This window comes from Passer montanus, unplaced genomic scaffold (assembly GCF_014805655.1).
Source record: "Passer montanus isolate IOZ18808 unplaced genomic scaffold, ASM1480565v1 scaffold54, whole genome shotgun sequence".
NCBI classification, from domain to species: domain Eukaryota; kingdom Metazoa; phylum Chordata; class Aves; order Passeriformes; family Passeridae; genus Passer; species Passer montanus.
In genome coordinates, this window is record NW_024370374.1 from 1,623,617 (window position 1) to 1,645,405 (window position 21,789).

Genomic DNA, 21,789 nt, shown 5'->3' on the forward strand with positions numbered 1-21,789 from the left:
CTAAAAGCATTTCAGAAGGACCATACTGGGTTTAGTTATACAATATGCATATAAAATATATATGACATAATTCCAAATAACCTGATGTCATCTTTAACAATCCTTAAAGGTTGAAAGAGTTTTTTGTTCTGTATTTAGCCTCAAATATACCTAAGCAATTTGTATTAAGTGCTGTAAAAACAAATATTTGTAATGTCACGCTATTATTTCTAAATGTGGAGCCACTTCTTCCAGAAACAGAGTTGGAGATCATGGACTGATTTTCACTTTTGTTGACAAAAAGGCACAGAGCAAATGGCACATGTAACTTGAAAGTGTCTTGTTTTGTTTGTTTGGGGTTTTTCAATGAATTTGAATAAATACAGTAAGTATTGGTTCTGTATGTCTTCATTAGGTTAAAAGGCTCTTAGAGCTTTTGGGAGACTGATTCTTTGCTTGGCTGTACTTCATGCATGTTAATTTTTAGCAAGTTTGAAAACTTATTTCCCATTAACTGCAGCTAAAATTTATATAAAGAGCTGGCTGGCTCTGGATGAGGGAGAAGATAAAGAAATATGGAAACACTCAAAAATAGTTAGGCTAAGTAGAGTAAGTTTAATCTACCTTTTCTATTTTATTCTGTTGGTATTTTATATCATGCTAGCAATTTTAAAGAAGATATTCTAACAGATTGTCTAGCAGTACAGTTACAGTACTGTCTGTCAAAATAAAGGAGAAAATTTGTCTGTGTAATTTCCTTTTTTGCTCAGCGTTTACTATGAGAAATGAGAATTAAGTAACACTTCATGTATAACTTATATAAAGAACCATAAACAATACGGGTATTTTTAAATCAGTAGGATTTTTCTAGTAATAAAAGGTTAACAGAATGTGGAGAATTTGATTCAGTATTATCTCCATACAAGAAAGATTTTTAGTAAAAATATCTGATGTTCTTTTTGCTTCAAAAATATTTATTTTTTCTAGTAAAAGCTTTTATGACTATTCATAAAGTCCTGAATGTTCCTTTGATGAAAGCTTCATTTACTAATCAAACTATAAATTGTAGCTTAAAAGTTACATTCATCTTATAAAGACTAATGGGTGAAATGTATTTAGCTTTGCTTTTAAAAGTATGTAGCACTCTGTGGAACACTTTTTGCCCAAAGCAAAGAATATTTTCTATGTTTTATGTAATAGCCTAAACAGTCCTCTCTGGCTTCTGAAGTAAATTTTTACACCATATCATGAAAAGTAGACCAGGAAAATGAACACTGAGTTTGTTAGGGCTTCCAGATATGGCCAAAATAGTCAGGTGTTAATGAGGGAATTTTAGTTAAACCTTAACTGCTCCTTTTAGTCCTGAACAAGACATGGGAGGTCTGGAGGTAAGTGAATATGATTACAGCTGAGCCTTGGCTGTGCAGTAATGATGTTATATTGGGATTTTGCCATCCTGTCAGGAATAACTACTATTGTCTGACTCTTACTATTAGATCACTACCATCTGCTAAAGCATTGTCTATTTTGATGGGGGAAATTTAATTTATACATTTCAAGGTCGCCAACTGCTGTGAGTAAAGGCCACTGGATGGAAACTGTTGTCTTTAATAAACATAATGAGCTCCGAAACACACAAAGCTCTGAGTGTCTTGAGTGACTGTCTCCAGGATATGGAAGCAGTGTCCTTGCTTAGTACTGAAAAGTTCAGCCTGAGAACAATACATTTTCATTAAGTACTGTCATAATTGCAGCCAGATAGCAATTAAAGGCAGACAACATGTGGAAAGAGGTTTTTCTCTATTAATTTAGAGCTGGGTATAGATGTCTATTCTTGCTTATTATACTATCAGGATTTGATGCTTGAAAGGAGTATTTTTACATCTCTTCTGGTAAATTATATTATCCTTGAGACTTACTAAAAGCATCATGCAGATGGTCTGATGCAGACTGATCTCCCTTAAAGCATGAAGCTATGCACATGGTACACTTAAGTGGATAGGTGAAGTTATCCCTTTAATGGCTCCAGCAGACAAGTACCTATGGAACTCTCCATATCTATACTTTGTGACTAAGTGGTTCTTCATTTAGAGACTTAGTAGAAGACTCTTAAAATGCTGTTATAATTTAAAAGCAAAAATTAATGAGTTCCTAAATAATACTTTTATTACTTTTGAAAAAGGAAGTGATGTAAAAATATTTTTTAATTTGTTAATTTGTTAATTTTAATTTTTGGTTTTTTCAGCTATGCTAAAATGGTATGTTTGCACTATGTAAGATGTCCATATCAGTGATATAAGATGCATGTTTGTGTTAAGAGTAATTAACAAAATTTAAATAACATAGATTACTGGATAAATTTATAGTATTGGACTGTCTTAAATGTCTCTTCCTAAAAGATCCAAGCTATGTAGAGATAATAATTTTGGTATCACGTCTTTAATTATTTCATATCTATTCATAGCTAGAAGTGAAGTGCCTTGAAGGAATAGTAATATCCCTGAGAGATAGATCTAAGAAAGGGAGCACTCTTTAATGGAGGTCATTATATTTTTTTCAGTATTTAATGGTAGATAGCTGGCAATTCCTTTGAACAGGTAAAAAAACAAAGTAACCACAATAAATAGCTGAATTGTGCTTCTCCCCATTCATCTTGATCTGATATTTTGATTATGACCTTTCTTTTTTGTTGTACAAAATCTTCATATTTATTATCTATAGATGTTCTAAATTTCAGTATTTGTGGATGTCATTACTAGGCAGGTGCTGAGTTACTGGGCAGGTGCATCATTCTCTGCCAGTAGGTGGATGTGGAGTCAGTATTTCCACAATCAAAGCACTTAGACAGAACTTTGGAAGAGTTTGTAAAGAAGTTCTGCTTATGTATGTCAGGTGGCACTAATTTCATGGACCCCCTGCCTACTTTTCTGTCATCAGTGATGATAGCATTCTCTGGCTCCACTTTTGATACAGGTGAGAGTGCTGTCAGTTCAGTGATGTTTTTTAAATTTCTGACATGTCTACTTGAGTGTGGACATGATTGTGAGAACAGCTGTCATGTCATGTAGATTCAGGGTTCATTTTTTTATGTACTTGACATCCAAACCATTAACCTTTGGGTCAGTGTCTCTATAATCTGAATTTGTTTTGTTCATCTGTTGTGATGTCAGAACAAGTGTAGTTTCCCTTCACCGTGGGTAGAGTTTTGTATCAACAGCATGGATATAGGGTAAATAGGGATGAGTATTTTGCTAATTAAACAATCCAAAAGCATCTTCTTTCAAAGTAACAGAAATGTGTTCTTTTAATCCTAGTTGTTTACAATTATGTCCTCCTTCCTCCCATTGTATTCCATAAGCTGTGATTAAAGCTCAGTCCTGAAAAAACTCTTTTGTAAAAATAATTTTTTTAACTGTGTTTGATTAAATTCAGTCTCAAGCCTTGTAACTGCAATTTCTACTTTCCAAGTCAAGTCATTGACTTAAGTAGGATCTAAAGACCATATTTGAATGCTTTCATGTATAACACACTTTATTCCACAGGTGGGTCTGACTAGAAGCAAGGTCTTTCTCTAATTAGGACCAGCACTGTAGCATTCAAATAAAATAACTGTGTTGGAAACCTGCTCTGATAGATATGTTCTTTTTGTTAGAAAATCAGTTAATATTGTTTTAAAAATCCTCAGTTCTTTGAGATCACATTGAACTACATTGTGAAAAATAAACACTATGTCTAGTGGTATAAAACAAAAGTAAGCCTATTTACATACAACAATTTTATTCTTTTGATTATAAGTTTTCTAGAAAATATGCTAAATGTCTGTAGATTTATCAAATACTTGATTGTGGCCTTTTTTGTACCAATTTGGTATGTATGCAAAGTTTTTTGATTTGGTGATTGCTTTTTTTCCAAAACTTTTAAGAGCATAATAAATAATTAGTGTTTACAGTTACATCTCAACAACACCCTCTCAAAATTTCTTTTAAATTGTAGATTAACTTTTTGAAGACTGAAATGGAAAGGAAGAGCAAAATGATACGAGACCTCCAAAATGAGGTAAGAGGAACATTTGATTGTCATCTCAATTAAGATTTCATATTGGAAGAGAATGTGGTTTGGCTTCATATGTAAAGCACGTTATTGTAGTAGGCAAAAAAGGCACCAGCGAAATTCTCTAAACAGAAAAGCAAACAAAAATGACTCTGTGTGTTTAGAAATAGTGTTTTATTGAATGCAATGGTTGACTCCATGCTAGTGGTGCTTAGTTTGATAGCACACTTCTCCTGCTTTTTCATAAATGTTCTGTAGGTTATTGACACAGAGTGAAAGTTTGTTCTTATTGTTATTGCTTACTTTAGAAATAAACTGCAAGAGGAGGAGAAAGGAGCTGCAATATCGGAACGGAGATTCTCAATAAAATTTAAAAAAACCCTAACTTCTAAAATTTTTTTTAAGCTTTGTGTGCCATGAATACCAATCCCAGATTGATCCCAAAATGCCAAATAAAACATAAAACATGTTTTAAATATTGTTTATTTATATTAAACTGAATTTATTTTGAAATTTGGTCTTGGAATAGAAACATGAAATATTTGAGCAGCATTGTATTTCTTTCCCCCCTTATCCCTTCCTCTCCACACAATTTGCCTAAATCAGGATGTATTTTCCCTTTCCATTCCTTCATTTTGCAAAGAACATTGCACTTAAAAATATTTTTTTCATAAGATGCCTTGTTCTCTTGCCAACCAGGCCTCTTGTCTTTATCTGCTTTGTTCAGTTCTTTTGCTTTTCTAAACTGTTCTGAATCTATGTGTGTGAAAACTTGATCTCTTTAAATCTGTCATTTAAACAGGAATCTGTGATTTCTTTGGTCTATGAGATTATATGTATATGGTCAATCTGAAAAATGTGCACATTGCTTTTTAAATCATAAATGTATCCTAGTTTTGGATTAATTTTTTATGGTAGTCAGGAAGGGGCCATGGCTGGACCATAATGTTATTTGATACCATCTCGCATCACTTGCCAGGGGCAGCAAGAGGGGACTCTCATTTCTGGTTCTGTTTGAGAGAGAAGAGCATTTCATTTTGCTCGCATCACTTGCCAGGGGCAGCAAGAGGGGACTCTCATTTCTGGTTCTGAGACAGAAGAGCATTTCATTTTAACTGAAATGGTCTGGTACTGTTTTACTTTCCATGTAATTTGTTTTTCTCATACCTTTTGTTATTAATATTGTTGCTGTTACTGTTAATTTTCTTATCTTATTGCTATTTCTAGTAAATTGTTCTTATCTCAACCTGTAATTCTCACCTTTATGCCTCCAGTCCCCAAATCTTTTCCAGGAGTGGAAAGTGGGAGGGGAAGGAGGTGAGTGACGAGCTGGTTTGGGAGAGACTCACTGGGTCCTAAACCACAACAGCAGGAAATGTCTCTTTCAGTTGCTCATGTTCTTTAGGCCATCCTCTCAGTTTCCTTTATCTGCAGTCAAAAACACCTTGCTTTCTCTTCTCATCTGTTATCATTGGATGCTTTGCAATTGAGCCTTTAAATGCTAATAAATCATATCAGTCTCATCCTGTGGAGCAGTCATTAAAAATCTTCTCTCTTATTGAGCACAAATACGTCATTAATCAATATTCAAACTGTCTGACTGTTAATGATTTGCTTAGGTAGGTCAGTAGACTTCTCTAATATTTACTGTATTTATAGCAAATTTTAGAAAATCTACTTTGAAAGGAGTCTTTCTTTTGGCACCGAATATCAGCTACTATGTGGGAAAGGAACCAAAAGCAATACCTACCTAATGGCTTTCTATTAAATTTTTATACCATGTTTGTTAGTTCCCTGAAAGTAACCACTTAAATCAGGTTTTTTTTTTTTAAATTTGACTGAATTTAAATAATATGTTTTTTGAGGAAATATTATGTTATTTAGGTCCTGCCTCCAAACACTGAACAAACATTGCTTTTAAAAATCTCATAAATTTGGATGTGCTATATATATATAAATAATTGATAGCATTTTATGTGTAGGTTTTGAAACAATAATCTGCATACAGCTATATAGAGACAGGTAATGAAAATGCTTCCTTCATAGCTGCTCTTGTTCTTTCAAATACTGCATTCACCTCATTTTATATTACCAAATTGTGAATTTTGCAATCTTAGGCTCTTCCGTGACTGTAAAAATAATTTCCTGTTTAGTTCTGCTCTTTCAGCACATGCCCTAGTGCCATTCAGCTTTGCTGTTTGGAGATACAAATAGATGGCAGCAGCCTTCCAGCTGAATGCAGCAGCTGTCATGTAGTGTGTGAGGAGAGGACATTGTACAGAAAGGCAAATTTTAGCCTATTCAAGGCTTTGGGAGAAAAAAAAAATAGCAAAAAAATTGTCTGTGGTATTGAGGCAAAAATGAGCCAGATAGAGCACAAAGGAATTAGGTGTCTCAAAATCATCTGGGTTTTAGAAGCCTTTAAGTGCTTCCTGCAAATACCACAAAATAGCTGTCAGACTTCCAGCTGTAACATCATGCAGATTGTGTTAATTTAGTCTTAAGGGATTGGCATGTAAACAGATTTGCTCTTCTTTCAAGCAATTTCTGTTACTGACAAAGAAACCTAGAAGTTTGGAAATGCAGAAGCAGTGGTGGAACTAAGAAGCTGAAATGTAGAATAAAATGTAAGAATGCAAAAATGTAGAATAAAATAGAATATGTATAAAAAGAGATACTTAAAAATTTTTCACTTTTGTAAATGGCCTGATATAGAGTGAGCAGCTCCCTTCTAGCATATGATATGGTTTGTGGGAAATTGTGCCTGTATTGGGTCTGATAGTTACTCATATTTGCCAGGAATGTTTGCCTGTAAATGTTTCTGTTTCAATCCTGAACTGCTGGGATTTTGGAATGACACAGCTTTATCATCAATGGGGGTTTTGGATTTTGAGAAATAATTATGGATAATGAGACATGCAGCTGTTGAGCAATAAGTTCATTAAAAGATTGCTTCTCTAAAAATTCAGCTGCCTTCAGAAATCTTGAAATATACTTTGCAGATAAAAATATACCACTTTTAAATAATATGCGTAGTCAGCTGTAGCTTAAAGAAACATTCATGAGAAGTACACCTGCTGTGACCTAGACCCAGCTCTTTACAATAGTTCTGAAAAGTATATGAGCATAAAAGTTATGAAATTTCCTGGCTAGATGCATTACTTAGATTGTCTGCCTATGACTGACAGACCAATATTCAATTTGATTTAATTGGACTGGATAAATCACATTTTTATATCCCTTCTTTTCCAACAAAGTATTAATGTGAAATCTACTGGCAATCAGATTTGCTTGCTTGTCCAAACCTATTAATGATTAATTTCAAGTAAAAAATCGAATAGGTATTGAAATGTATCTATTGAAATAGAAAATTTGGTTGAATAAAAAAAGGTGAAAAATGATTCCACAGCTTTTTGTGTGTATTCTGTTAAGACTAATTGTCTTCAATGATTTTTTTGTTTCTTGCAAGATGGAAAAACTTTTGAAGAGGGGATTAAAATCTCTGTGTATTTTCTTTCATGACCCTGAAATACAAAAAAAAATAATTCAGGACTAGAGCATCTATTTGAAAAGAGGTGTGCAAGTATTGCATCTGCACTCATTAAGAAGCCAAGCTTGGACCTTCCACAAGCTCATTGTCATGTAAGATAACAGCTCGCGTTCTGTGAGTCTGTGAGGTGAAGCTGAGCTGCTGAGTTGCTGAATGCTGGTGAGGCATGACCTGCCCAGGGGCACTGTGTTAGTAATTTGTGGTTTAAATACTGTGAATTGAAGGACTAGAGAACAGAGAGAGAGGGAGAGAGAAGATGAACTAGAATATATGTATTTAAAGCATCTCTGAGAGTGGTTACAACTTTCTGGGTGTGACTCGTTTAGATTTTATGTAATATTGAAAAACTCAAACCCAGTAAGACCTGTTGTATGACACTTGCTTAGCCTTAAATCACTGAAATTCAGTTAGCTATTTTCAGCTAAGCTGTCTGACTGTACAACAATTATTCAGATCAATATTGAAGAACTTTTTTTTTCCCCACTGGTTTCGAGTTTTGTTTGTTTGTTCATTTACTTATTGTTCTTTCTCAGTCCTTACTAGCTAATTTTACTGTTTTCATGTCACCCCAGAACCTGCACCTGAAGAGCATAGTTGACATGCTTGGTCTTGTGCTTTCTGTGTAAGCCTTTTCCTCTTACAGAACCAGTCAACAGCAGCTGGGTTGTTCTACATAATTTACCTCCCTGTGCCTTTGGAGATGAGGCATCACTCACATCTATGTGCACATGGGTTTTCTTAATGTACTTGTATTTCTTAGATACAGAGAATGGCTTGGGTTGGAAGGGACCTTAAATATTATCTCCATTAAAATTTCAGTGTTTAATTCAAGGCCCTACACAGGAATGATGGACCTGGTGCATAGTCATCTTAAATAACCAGACAGACAAATTAATCACTTCCCCATGCCTCCTTTTGGGCTAACAGTTTGGGTTTGGTTTGACCCTGGTTTTGTCACCATCACTTGTGATGTCCATACGTACTCGCTGTGGTTGGTTAGCTCTGCTAACTGGTGCCTGGGGGCAGACAATGAGTGCAGCTCAAGTCAGACACAGCACATGCTGATGCAGTCCTCAAAGCATAGACTATATGGCTGTTTCTCTTGTAGTTTTCCTGGTCTTAGGATAGATTTGTCTTTCTCTTTGTTTTTGGGTTTGCAACACTTTCGTTTTAACCAGATGAGGTTTTTAATAGTGTAGGTTTTTAATAGATGAGGCTTTTAGTATTCATGATAGTTCTCTTGTTTAATCAACCCCTTGTGTGAGGACACGAGGCTTGACTCCATTTTCATCAGAAGGCTGATTTATTATGTTATATTAAAATACTACATTACAACTATACAAAAAGAACAGAGAGAAGAAGATCAGAAGGCTACAAAGACAGGAATAGAATAGGAATCAATAACAAAATCCTGTGACTGCTCACAGCCTCGGCACATGTGGCTGTGATTGGTCACTGATTGAAAACAATCCACATGGATCAATGGAAGATACACCTGTGGCACTCCACAGCAGCAGATAGTTATTGTTTACATTTCTTTCCTGAGGCTCTCAGCTCCTCAGGACAGGAAAAATCCTAGCAGAGGATGTTTCACTAAAATATCATGGCTACACATGATAGTTCTCCAGGTTCATAAACTTTATTCAATTTTCCAATCCATCAGCATGTTAGTGTTTTGCTGTCTTGGTTTGTAATCCAGAAGGTATCTCAAGAAAGTACAACTAGTTAATTCTGATATAATTTTATGGATCACTTACCACACTCAGCAAATAATTTTGCGTTCTGATAATCTCAAGGAGGAATATAAGCATTTTTTATGCACATTCATAGGCCTCTGAATATTTTGGTGGCTTTGAGTTGGGGCAGAAAGGAAGAATTATTTCTCTTACTCACCAGATACTTTTGGTTCTATTTTTAGTATAAAAGGTTGTGTGAAGGTTGAATCAAAATCAGAATAATTGCTGTTGTAATTAATAAGCCTATATTCTATTCAGCAAAATAACTAACAGCAAGCCCTTGTTTTTCATAAAACATGTTTACAGTCCTAAAAATACCTTGCCAATGCATATAGAGTGCTCTTAATCTAGAGAAAATGCAGTCAAATAGATTTTATTAATACCATTTGAAAAAATACTGAGTCATCACATAGTGACAGTTGATATTTTGCAGGCATTAAAGTAAGGAAAGAAAGACTTCTAGAAAGTTACTACCTGCAAACCACTTTCCTGTGCTTAAAAGAGCAGACTAACTTGGAAAGTAAGAGCATAGCAGCATTTTACTTACTTTGCTGTTTACCACAATCTGCTTTTCCTGCTTAATATTTTAAACTGTGATAACCATTCAAGAATGGATCTAAAATCATGCAGTTCCTTTTAAACTTCTTCAGAGAAGATTTTAAATACTTTGCTACATAGCATTCAAACTCAGACCTTGAAAACAAAGTCTTTTCATTGTTACCTAATGTAGGAAGAGCAGTTCCTTAGCCCTACTTTGCAGATACTGGCTGCTCTGTTCTCTGTTATTAGATCTTGCTGTGCTTCCCACATGGCTTTGGCTTGGATATTCATAGCCAGGAGAAAAGGTGCTGTAGTCTCAAGGGAAAATCTGACTCCTTTTAATGGGCATCATGAGGAGCTGAGTAAATGGGCCATTGTTGGTAGATTAAATAATGGGAATGTTCAGCTTTTTAGTCTGTTTGATTAAATGGTGGCTCCCATCCAAAATGTCAAAAATGTTGAAAATACAGCTTGTCATGGCAATATTTGTTTTCTATTTTAAAACACATCTTGTCTTCACACATTTTGATCAGTCTATACAGACCTTTACATCTGTCAAATGACTAACATGTAGTATGTGAGGCAAGAAATGCTCTTCCAATCTAGCCTCTCCTTCTGGGTGTGTATGGAGTTGAACACATTTATCATTGATATAAAAAGCTCTTTCTTCTAATTAATAATTTGTCTTTATTACATTGTTTGCAGTAAAATTACACACATTGCTATATGCAAAATGCAGTGTGGATATTTACACTAGATACGCTGAAGCTAATCTAGTAGACTGGCTGAAACACTGTATGTTTTTTTGGAAATGTCGCCAAAAATGAAAGTTTTTTTTGATCTTAGTGATGCTTGCCAAAGGTGATCAAAGGAAAGTCAAAACAGAGTAGAATGAAATATATTGTGTCATTTATCTTCTGCTTTGGAAAGTACTTTGGTGAAAGTATGTCAAAAAAGGGGAAGATACTGGTTTAGAAATGCTAATTCAACATGCCAAGCATTACAAACTAGATGGACTCATGGCTGAGCTTCTGACATATGAAGTCTGACACACTGACATAAATTCAGTAGCTTGAACTGAAGAGATTATGATCTAATTTATGAAAATATATTTAGATGAAATACTGGTATCAAGCAGTCTGAATCTTGCTTTTTGCAGAAAAAAAAAACAGGAAAAAATTTCAAGTCCTTAAGTAGTTGTAGAGTTGGGTTTTTACATTCAACTACAGTAAATAGCTTCAGTACATGGAGCCAAATTTCTTTTTGTAGCTTTTGCATCAATGCAGCTGTTCAGAGAATATTATCAACAATAGGTGACATTTGGAATGTGCACAAGAAGCAGGATGCCGGGAGATAACAATAAAGACTAATAGTCTGTTTAGAGAGGAAAAGACTTCTTTGACAGCTCCCTGTATACTAAAAGATATAGGAAAATACTGGTAATGCGTTTTTCTGAAAACAGAAGCATGTGCTTTTCATTTCTAGGCACAGTTCACTGCCAAACTTTGGAGGTATACCTTTGCCAAATGTTGTAGTGTGGTGGGGCAGAAATTCAGAATGAAAACCAACACATTTTCTTTGGATGTTTGGGGCTTTGTCCTTTTTAATATAATTCAGAATGGTGATCTGTCTAATTTCAGTGTTACATGCCTCTGTTGTTTAACAATATATTGCCTGAGGTGATGATCAACAAATTCCCTTTTTTTCTTTGCTGAGCACAAGTAGTGAATGAAGACGTCAACAGGAAAGGTTTTGTGGGAATAATTTTAAAAAATTTTGGATTACCACATCACATCACATAAAATACATCTAAAAATTACTAAGAAAATGTTTATTTCTCAATATGCCACCATTACCATTTTTGGGCATGACCCCAATCTGAAACGCTTCCTTGAATTTGGGATATTCACTCAAGTCCATATTCATGGCAGGATTAATGAAAAGGTGATATTCATGTCAGAACTAGGAACTGATTACAAGATGATCAGGCAGATCACTTTGTGTTCCAGATGTTCTTAGGGCCTAGGTGTCCCTTAATAGATTAGGGTGGTTTATAAGTACTAGGAAATGTTGTTTCCAACTGTCTTTTATGCTAGTCTTTAACTTCCTCAGCTTTCTGCTGAAATATTATTTAGTGTGTTTAGTTTGAGAATTTGTTTTCTGAAAATGTTTAGTTTGCAAATACATGCTATTTACTCTCAAAAACCAAAGAAGTTTAAGCTGTACTCAGAGCCTTCTTTTTATTTTTTCATAATACTTAGAAGCCTGATATGAAGTATCTTATCTGATATTGCTGTGCTGAGCTTAAATAGGGGGACTTTTGAAAAGCAAGGAAAAATAGCTAATTTTAAATTAGAATATTCTGCTTTCTTACCCTTTCCCCAAGACAAGGGATTCTGGCATAAAATGTAAGTTCAGTATCGTGGGTAGGTCAATGACTCTTGAAGACATAGTGTTAATGGCTCAAAAAAAGTCAGTCGGATCCTCTAAATTAGACTTCACTTCATCTTGTTAAATGACTTTTAGGAAATCATTAAATATTAATGGTGATTCAATTGGAGTTCTGTGTCACTAGATTAAGAATACCCCTAGGTGCCCATCCAAGCTGTCCCATGTCTGTGTTTTCATTAAGTGAACTCTTTATGGATTTACTCGAAGATCCTTATAGAGGACAGAGCTTCCCTGCTACTGCAGCTGGGCCACCTCAAGGCTGAAGGTATCTCACTCATGTCCTGCCAGCTTTACACACTGATAGAATGTGTTGCTGCTTGCACCTGACACAGTAGGACATGGATGATGCCTAGTTCCCCCTACTGATGTTTTGAAGATACATGGATTTAACTTACGATTTTGGTACACACATGCTTACTGCGGTACCGTTGTTGCCGTGATTTGCTTATCAAGACATAAAAGTATGTGACCTCATTTTTACCTCATCCATCCCAAAGATGGAGCCAAATACATTGCCTCCTAATACAAACTCTGTGCTGAGAGAATTCTCACCTTTCAAACATAGTGCTTGCATAGGATTTGTGAATTAAAAATAATATTTTGGAAAGTGCTGGAATATCTTAATATGGAAATATTACACTTCTAGAAATGGCATTGTATTCTCCAAGTATGGATTATTGAATCAGGGTGACCCCAATGTAGGGAATAATGTGCTAATGTGCTCTTACTCCACGAATGAGAAAGTGAACAATTGCTTTATTAAGCTCTACTATATTACACTAATACTATACTAAATTACATATTAAAGAGATAATATATTAAAGAGATACTAAAGAAAAACCCGTGACTTTCTGGAGACAGCCAGGACACAGCTTTGACCCCATTGGCCAAGGAAACAAAACAACCTTCACCAGTCTCCAATAACCAAATCACTCTTGGTAAACTGTAGCTATGATATTTTATTAGAACTCCTTTGCTAGGATTTTTCCCCTCCTGAGAGCTGAGGGCCTCAGGAAAGAAATGTAAACAATAACTATCTGCTGCTGTGGAATGCAACAGGTGCATCTTCCATTGGTCCATGTGGAATGTTTTCAATTAGTGACCAATCACAGCCACCTGTGCCGAGGCTGTGAGCAGTCACAGGATTTTTGTTACGCATTCTATTCTATTCCTGTTCTTTATAGCCTTCTGATCATTCTTTTCTCTCTGTTCTTTTAGTATAGTTTTAATGTAGTATTTTAGTATAATATATAAGATAATAAATCAGCCTTCTGAGAAAATGGAGTCAAGCCTCGTGTCTCCACACATGGGGTGTTTGCCACAACAGTAAACAATCTCCATAACACATTCCACATGTGCCAAACAACAGGAGCAGAGATAGGAATTGTTTTCTCTTCTTCTCTGAGCTTCTCACTACCTTCCCCAGGAAAAATCCTGGGAGGGAGAATTATATTTCTCTCTGTTAGAGAATGTGAATACCACATGTGGATAGACCATATCAAGATGGAAGTAAGAAGAAAGTACTATCTAGTACATATTGTGTAGGTACTTACAGCTCAGTATATTGAATTACTATGGCACGGTGAAAATACATTTAGCATGTGAATCAATATAGTAAAACTGCCTCAGGAATATCTTTTTTCTTACTGAAAGATATTGTAGTAGCTTCTTCAATACAGCTTTTATAAATTTCAGATGTCTCTAAATTGTACTTGCAAAACTTCTTCTAAAAATTGTATATATTTGCCAAAAAGTTCTGTAGCAGCGAATATTCAGTGCACTGCTGGTGAGAGAATTCAGGAGACAGAGCCTGTTAAAATTAAAGCATAACTGAATGGTGTGACTCCACAGAGAGCCACATAAATGTATTCCTTAGTCATCTCCTGCCCTTCTCCTTTCATAACTGTCACTTCATAACTTCCATAATATGTCATTTCTGGTTTAAGACAGATGTTCACTGTTCTGCTTAATGCAGTGTTTCATGTCCTGCTGCTCTTACATCAGAAAAAATGACATTGTAGAAAGTCATGACCTTTTACTCCACTAGTGATAAAGGACCTATTTTTTTTTTTAAGTCGGAAATATGTTTTATATTTAAATTATTTTATTTACATATTTGTTTACAGCATATTATTCATTCCTGCAACAGTACTAATAGAGCTTTCACTGTGATTTTTGGTTTTTAAAGCTCAACCTACAGCTTGCAGCAGCACCAACTTCTTGTCATCATTCTATTCACAAATGTCACACAAATGGAAAGACCTTCAGGTTAACATCTACTTAGCTAGGTGTTCTGCTTTCTTGATCCTGCAAACCATCTGCAAGGCACTTAGCAACCACCACTACCACAGGGAAAGATCCAAGAATTGCTAGGTTTTTTCCCTAAATAACCTTGCATGGCATAGGCAATTGCCTTTCATTGCAGATATAAATTCTGCACAATGGAGTTCTGTATCTAATATGCTGCTGTTTTTAATTAGACTATCTGACTCGGAAAGAATTAGAAATAGCATTTGCTTACCCATAGCAAATCACTGAAATTATTGGAGCATCAACACAAACACAACCCAGACAAACCTCCTGCCAAAAGCTTGAATAGAAGATTTTTGTGTGTTGCTTATCAAGTTGTTCAGGTCCGCTGGACTACATGAAATACAAGAAAAAATAAACAACCTTTAGCATTAGCAGAGATAGGCAGAGAAGAAGAAATATATACTGTTTGTTTTGGAAAGCTTGTTTTTAAGTACCTTTTCCTGTAACATAAGAGTGTAAGGCTGGGGGACAGGTTATAGAAAAAAAAGCTGAAGATCCATGTGTCTTGGTTTGAGCATGCTTATTTTACAAGCCAGGACACCATGAAACAGTCTAAATATGTCTAAACTTACAGCAGTGGCAATGTGATGTATTTGCTGGGGTTACTGAGTTTGACTGTCAGCTTCTGGATTTCGGCAGAAATAAAACTTGCCTCCTAAATACCAGTATTAGAGCATTAGTGCACAGAGAGGCTGAAGCCTGACCATAGTGAAAGTTGGCTTTTCCCAGGAATTCAGAGCTAGAAGGTCAATGATGCTTTCTAAGTTTTGGTTCAGACAGATATGAAAAGTCATATATCTATATCTATATCTATATCTATATCTATATCTATATCTATATCTATATGCATCTTCACTACTAAAATACATTGATGGTCCAAAGTCTTTCAGTTATTTGATGCACTTGGCCATCAAAAAACTGTAAGGAAAAAAAACTTAAACATGCTCAAGAATGTCAAGGCAAACACCCTTTACAAAAAGTCATGGTGTCTTCACTGACCATAATGAAAGGTAGAAAACAGTTTTCAGGCTCTTAACTAATAAACTTAAGCATCAAAAACTCAACTTATCTGTCTCAGAAAGACAGAGGGCTTAGCCAACCCTGCTGGGATTAAAGCAGTCACACTGTTTCATGAGATAGAAAACATTTTTCATCATTGTAAAATATAAAACTAATATCCAAAGCAAACTGGATACCAATACATTGATATCAGATAAATCCAGTTATGTGATTTTAGTCTATTGATGTCTTCTGATTTGTCTCCTGAAGGCACAATGAACAACTCTGGCTTCACAGGAGATGGAAACCATTCATCTTGGCAGTTGGCCCTGATACTCCTGCTGACCAGAGTCCAGGGTTTTTTGTGGTTTTGGGTTTGTATGTTTTTTTTTAATGTATTGTGCATAAGACAGAAATGTTTAAATGATGAGCAGGTGCTTAGCATGGTTGGATTTGCACTATTTATCAAGGGGAAGAAGAGCCAAATTTATCTTTTACACAGCAAAAATAATGTCAGAGCTCAGATACAGTGTCTGAATTGAATTGCTGAGAATAATTTTCTGAGAGAGAAAGTGGTTGTTTTTGCTTGAACTTTATGTCCTGTGCTTTCAATTGCTTTGTACTGATGATGTCTAGGTTTGTTCATTCTGGGTTTAGATTTTGATGCAGGTTCAAATAGGTAATACAGGTATTTCAAATTATAAAATCTAACATAAGAGTATTAAAGCACTCATTGTGTGACCAGGAAGCAAGATAAACTAACTTCAAAAAATGACATCTAAATTTTGTAACTTTCACTAAGTTTAGCCTTCTGTTAGTAGAATCTATGATTCACCAGATAAATGTTAATCACCCTAACTTCACATTTACACAGTTTACATGATACAGTGATAATAAACCCCTCTAAACCGGATCTAGCGGTAGTTTGTCACTGTTAACAATGCCTACAAACTGTGACTCTTGAGGTTTTTATTCTATATGCTAAAATCAGATCGAGAAATTATAAAAAATACAATATGCCACGTGTATAGCTGCATAATGATTTAATGCTTTTTACAAAAACTTATTTGCAGAAAAGGAACTAACAAAAACTGCAATTGTAAAAGTGGTTTTATTGAGCTTTCAAGTGTATAGTTAGTGTTTTTCTTTGTAAGCCTTTGTCCAAGTCTTCTGATTGGCATCATAGTTATTGTTTTTTGAGAATGCTAAAGTAGTCACAATCTCTCCCTCTTCTCTAGAGAGGGGGGATGCTCAATCTGTTATGGTAGGAAATGCTGCTTTTTTAAAAACATGGGTGAAGGTCCTGAGGTGTTACATGTTTATTTGGTCAGCCTACTGGCATTTGATAGAGGAAAACAGGTGCAGAAGAGAAAGGTTTATTTTCCAAAGTTAGGAAGAGAAAGGAACATATACCCTTGTAGCCAGAAAGTGAGGATTGTTTTTTTTCTTCATGTTCCAAAGACATGTTGACGAAACAAGTATGACACTACAGCTTCTTTTCTATGCTTTTATATTGGAGTAGATCTTTAGACAACATAGATAAGGCCAATGATTATATAATGAATATATCTTTCATTAAGTCTAGTCTCACAATTTGAAAATATTATCAGAACCCTAGCAATATATAGGAATGTTATGCCACTTTAAGAGAAAAGGAAAAAAAAATGCCTAGGGACTGAGGCAGAAAGCTTTTTATTTTCAGAATGGAAGCTCTGTGAAGAACATGTTTACAAGTTTAGCAAGTTGTCTTTAAGAGTTACAATCCAGTTACAATCCAGTGTGGGCTGTTACAATCCAGTTATTAAAATTGTTAGATGCCTCTGCCCAAATTAAAGTACAAATGAGACCATATGCCCAAGTCAATAGTATGGATTTTTATTAATAGTAAATATGAGGTAAATAGAGAGAAATACAAAGAAATAGAAAAAGGTAGAGGAGAGAAGGAGAGTGACAGAAAGAGAGATTAAGTAGAAAAGCTTACCACTGTAGATCTCAACAGATACTTAATTTCTTATTTTTCAGACTGAAATGTCCAAGATCTTCTCCATTGAAGTACTTAATTACAAATTAAGTATTTGAAATTAAAACTGCTTAAAATTCTGATTAGTTTATTTGTTCTTGTTCTTTGAGGGATGCTTAATAGGAAAATGAGCATAATCTTTAATGCTTGTATGTCTTAGAATTCAGAACTTCTGTACTGAATCAACAGGCCTTTGTAAAATTAAAATGTCATTGATTAATTAATATGGCTTTGAATAGCCCCTTTCTAGCAAAAGGGACATATTCTTCCAGAATATGTACCTTATTAGACTTCTTTCAGAAGAAGAAAGATTTTAATTCAGAATTTAAAAAAAGGCTGTGTTATACTTCATATGTTTTTACTGGTATGCTTGATATTGTGCTATAAAAATTAGTACTATTAATCAGGATGCAAAGCTTTTTTCAACAGTGATATGTGATTTGTGAAATAATGTAAAATCACCCAAATTGTAGCCAAGAAGTTGTCATCTACTTCTGACAAGCTCCTACTTATTATACTCTGGATATTATTAACTTTTAGTGCTTGCTCTCATTTCTAAAAACATTATTAAGTTCAGATAAAATCAGGACTATTTTGCTTGCATTCTGATAACCCTGCTGGATGTTTTTGTTACAAATAGATTGGATAATGAGACAGAATCAGGAAATCATGTTAAACCTAGCTAAATCTCAAAAATGGAGTCCATCTCCTAACTTTGAATATTTTCATCAAGTTTTGGTTTTGGACAAGTTCTGTATATATATAACTATATACTTGTACCAGGTTTTTTCTTGGCACAAAATGTGGAAATTGTGACAACCATCTAGTACACTGTGTGTCCTGTTGCCACAGAGTTTTTCACATTCTGGGTTACTGCATGGTGTTCTCAAAATAGCCTATGTAGAAATTACTTTAAAAAGATTAATGTATTAGTAGAAGTTGCTTCTTACAATAGTTTATACTGGGCAAAAGGAAGATAAATGAACAAAAATGTAGTGATTACAATTAATTCTTTCTTTGCTTCTGAAATATGGACCGAGTGCTACTGAACCGACGGTCACCAGTCTGTGGAGGGAGTGGAGGATAATGAGGTAGTCAAACCAAAAGGATTACTTGATATCATGAGTTAATTAAGCACAAGTCTCTAATGAAACAGTGCCTTTGGCATATCTGTTTTAACATCATCCCAAAAGGTGATGCTGATCTTTTGTGTGAAACCATTAAGATGTGTGCAAAACACATTCACTTTGTGTTCACAAATACAGCATGGTTCTTTAGGTGTACCCCTGGTGAACAATAGATGAGTCAGGTGTGCTTCATGTCTTTGATTTTTATTTTGTTTACCTTTGTTCATCTTGTATCTGCTATACAGTACCATTTTTTTCAGAGTCAGTTGTCTTACTCTGAATTTCTGTAGTGGTCAGTACAATAGGCTGTTGCTCTTTGGTGAGTTACAACAGAAGTTTTCAAACAAAGGACCAAAATAGGTAATTGACTGTTAAACTTACTAGAGCAACATCCAGCTCTTTGCAAATTATGTTTTGAAAGAATGGATTGTTGGATTGTCTCATTCAAAATAACATCCTAGTTCCCTTTCTGTTGTATCAGAAAACTATGGGCATCCAGGTCAAACAGCTGGGAAAAAATTATTGTTTCTGCAGTAATGTATACTGTTGCATGGTAGCCAGCAATAGTGAAATGTGAAATTATGTCAGATCTCCTCCTTATTTGCAATAGTGAAAATGAGTTTTCAAATCAAATTTTAGTTTCTTTGCATTTGCTTTAAAAAAGGGGGTTTTTTTTCAAGAGAAACTCAAAGTTTCCAATTGTGGCATTAAAGCTTCCAGTGGGATGCAGACCTAAATTTGAACTGAATGGAGTTGTGTTTTTTTGCTCTAATGACAGCTTGTTCTTAGGCACAATGTACAGGAAAGCTATTGCTGTTCAGTAATAAACATACCTTCCTGAAATGTGGTGGGTTCTGTTTCTGTTTGTATATTTGCACTTCATTAACCAGGAATATTTGGGTTTTGTATTCTTTTATTTTTTTTTTGTGTTAAGCGTGTTATGTTCAGCACTTGTAGATCGGCTTATTGAATAATTACGCTTTTGACCAGTTGTAAAAGATGGTCACACTACAGAGAAATCTTCACCCTTGACTGTCAGTTACGGGATAATACGAGTGAGGAATGGAAAAATAATTACTATGAGGAATTAATTTTGTCAGGGTTTGTTATTTTCCCTGAAAATGAGAAGAAATACATTTAAAACTCCGAAGTGGAAAACCATATTGAACAGGCAGAATGCTATCAAGTACCTAACTTTCTATTGCTTTTATTACTTGCAGTTTTAAATTTTAAAATTTAGCAGAAACACCCCTTGATTTTGATCATCAAGGTCAAGTGATGAGACCTTGGCCCTGTTACTCAGGTGTTAAAATGATTTACAGAAAATGATGCTGAGCTATGGAGTTGACACCAAGCAAGGATTGGAGGTTTTTTTCTGCCCTTTTTTACCTCAGCTTATTAAATCTAAATTGCCTTCAGATGCCAGTGTTCTGGGAAGGTCTCTATGGGCAGTCCTGTTCCTGTTGTAGCAAATTGTAATGCAAATGCCTTTAAGAATTCTGTAAGAGGATACTGTGCCTTGATTAATCTCTCGTTTTATTTATATCTTCGTTGGTGACTTAAATATGTTATCCATATTAAAAAATAAAGTCAGTATGATCAAATAGTCAGAGAGTCCCTTAATATTTTAGTAACACTTACTAATAAACTATTTTGGGGTTTTTTTTGTCCCATTCTCAGAACAAAAGCCTCAAAAACAAGCTCTTGTCAGGAAACAAGCTTTGTGGAATGCACGCAGAAGAGGTAAGGAAGATTCCTCTCTATTCTAAATCTAATGTACCCAAAAAAGTTTGCATCAAAGTGCTTTGTACTGAGGTTCTGGTGTATTATACATATACACAAGAATATATCTATATATATATACACCAGAATACAGAATATATATTATGCTTATATAGTGAGTGTTTCTGAAGTGCTGTCATCCCAATTAATTTTTGTGACTTCACAAGAAGCAGCTGAAATGTATTAAAAAGAAAGTTGCAAACTCAAGTTTTAGACAAAATCATCTGGGTGTGCCTATGATATAACTCTGCAGATATATACATATGTAACATATATAAAACTGATTTCATTTGCATGAACTCCATGGCTGCACTAAGCCAGGAATTGCGAAAGGCCAGTTTTGAAATTAACATTGAGACAGGAAAGCTCTATTATTATTGATTCCCAGAATGTTTCATTATTTCAAGGGGAAAAGGGTCACTATGAAACAAAGGGAAAGAAATCTCCCCTCTACTGAAGACTGAGGTAGATGGTCAATGATACAAAAGGCCTATTTTTGGCAAATTCCTCAATGTAGAAGTACCTGCACTCATGTGAGCATTCCCTTTATTTTTCTTTTATTAAAAAAAAAAAAAAAAAGCTATTACATGTGAATCTGATTTACTCGCATTAGTTTAGTCTGGGTTTTTTACATATATAATCTCCGTTAAGGTCATTGCACCTTGCCAGAATGAAACCAAAGCATAAAAAATTTCCTCCGTACTAAAATTTTCCTAATGATTATTGGATGCATTTTCTTCATTAGAGTCTCTACCTTTTAAGTTAGAGATCAGTACTTAGTTGGTCACGTTTCTGATAAATTCTCAAAGTTAGGAAATAATAGGTTTAGGAGTATCTTTTTTAAATCTTTCAAAGTGTTATCTTCCTTTATCCCCATTGTTGGTCTCAAACATGTCAGAGTGTAGTAATACAGATGTATTTTCTTCCCTTCTTTACTGCTTAAAAAATAATACAAATACCCTTCTTTCTCAAGTGTTTTTCTCAGTGTATTGGGTTTGCAAGGCAAGGCTTTGGTACTGGGGAGAGCTATTGGGGTGGCTTATTCTGGGAAGCTTCCAGAAGCTTCCCCTGTGTCCAGCACTGCCAATGTAAGTTAGCTCCACTGTGAACCTGCCACTGGCCCAGGCTGAGACAATCAGAGATGGTAGGAACCCCTTTGTGATAATATATTTAAAAAAGAAAAAAGTTACTGCACAGTAATAATTGTGGACAGAGAAGAGGGGAGTGAGAATATGTGAAGGA

General features: G+C 34.9%; 1 protein-coding gene across 2 annotated transcripts in view; it reads left to right on the forward strand.

Annotated features, from left to right (window-relative positions):
• Positions 1-21,789, forward strand: part of LUZP2 (leucine zipper protein 2) — a 150,689-nt gene that overhangs the window by 75,245 nt on the left and 53,655 nt on the right. For both annotated transcript variants that reach the window (XM_039725107.1, XM_039725108.1), the window contains exons 5-6: positions 3,973-4,035; positions 20,446-20,508. In XM_039725107.1, coding sequence (XP_039581041.1) covers positions 3,973-4,035; positions 20,446-20,508 — 126 coding nt within the window. The remainder of the gene's footprint in view (positions 1-3,972; positions 4,036-20,445; positions 20,509-21,789) is intronic.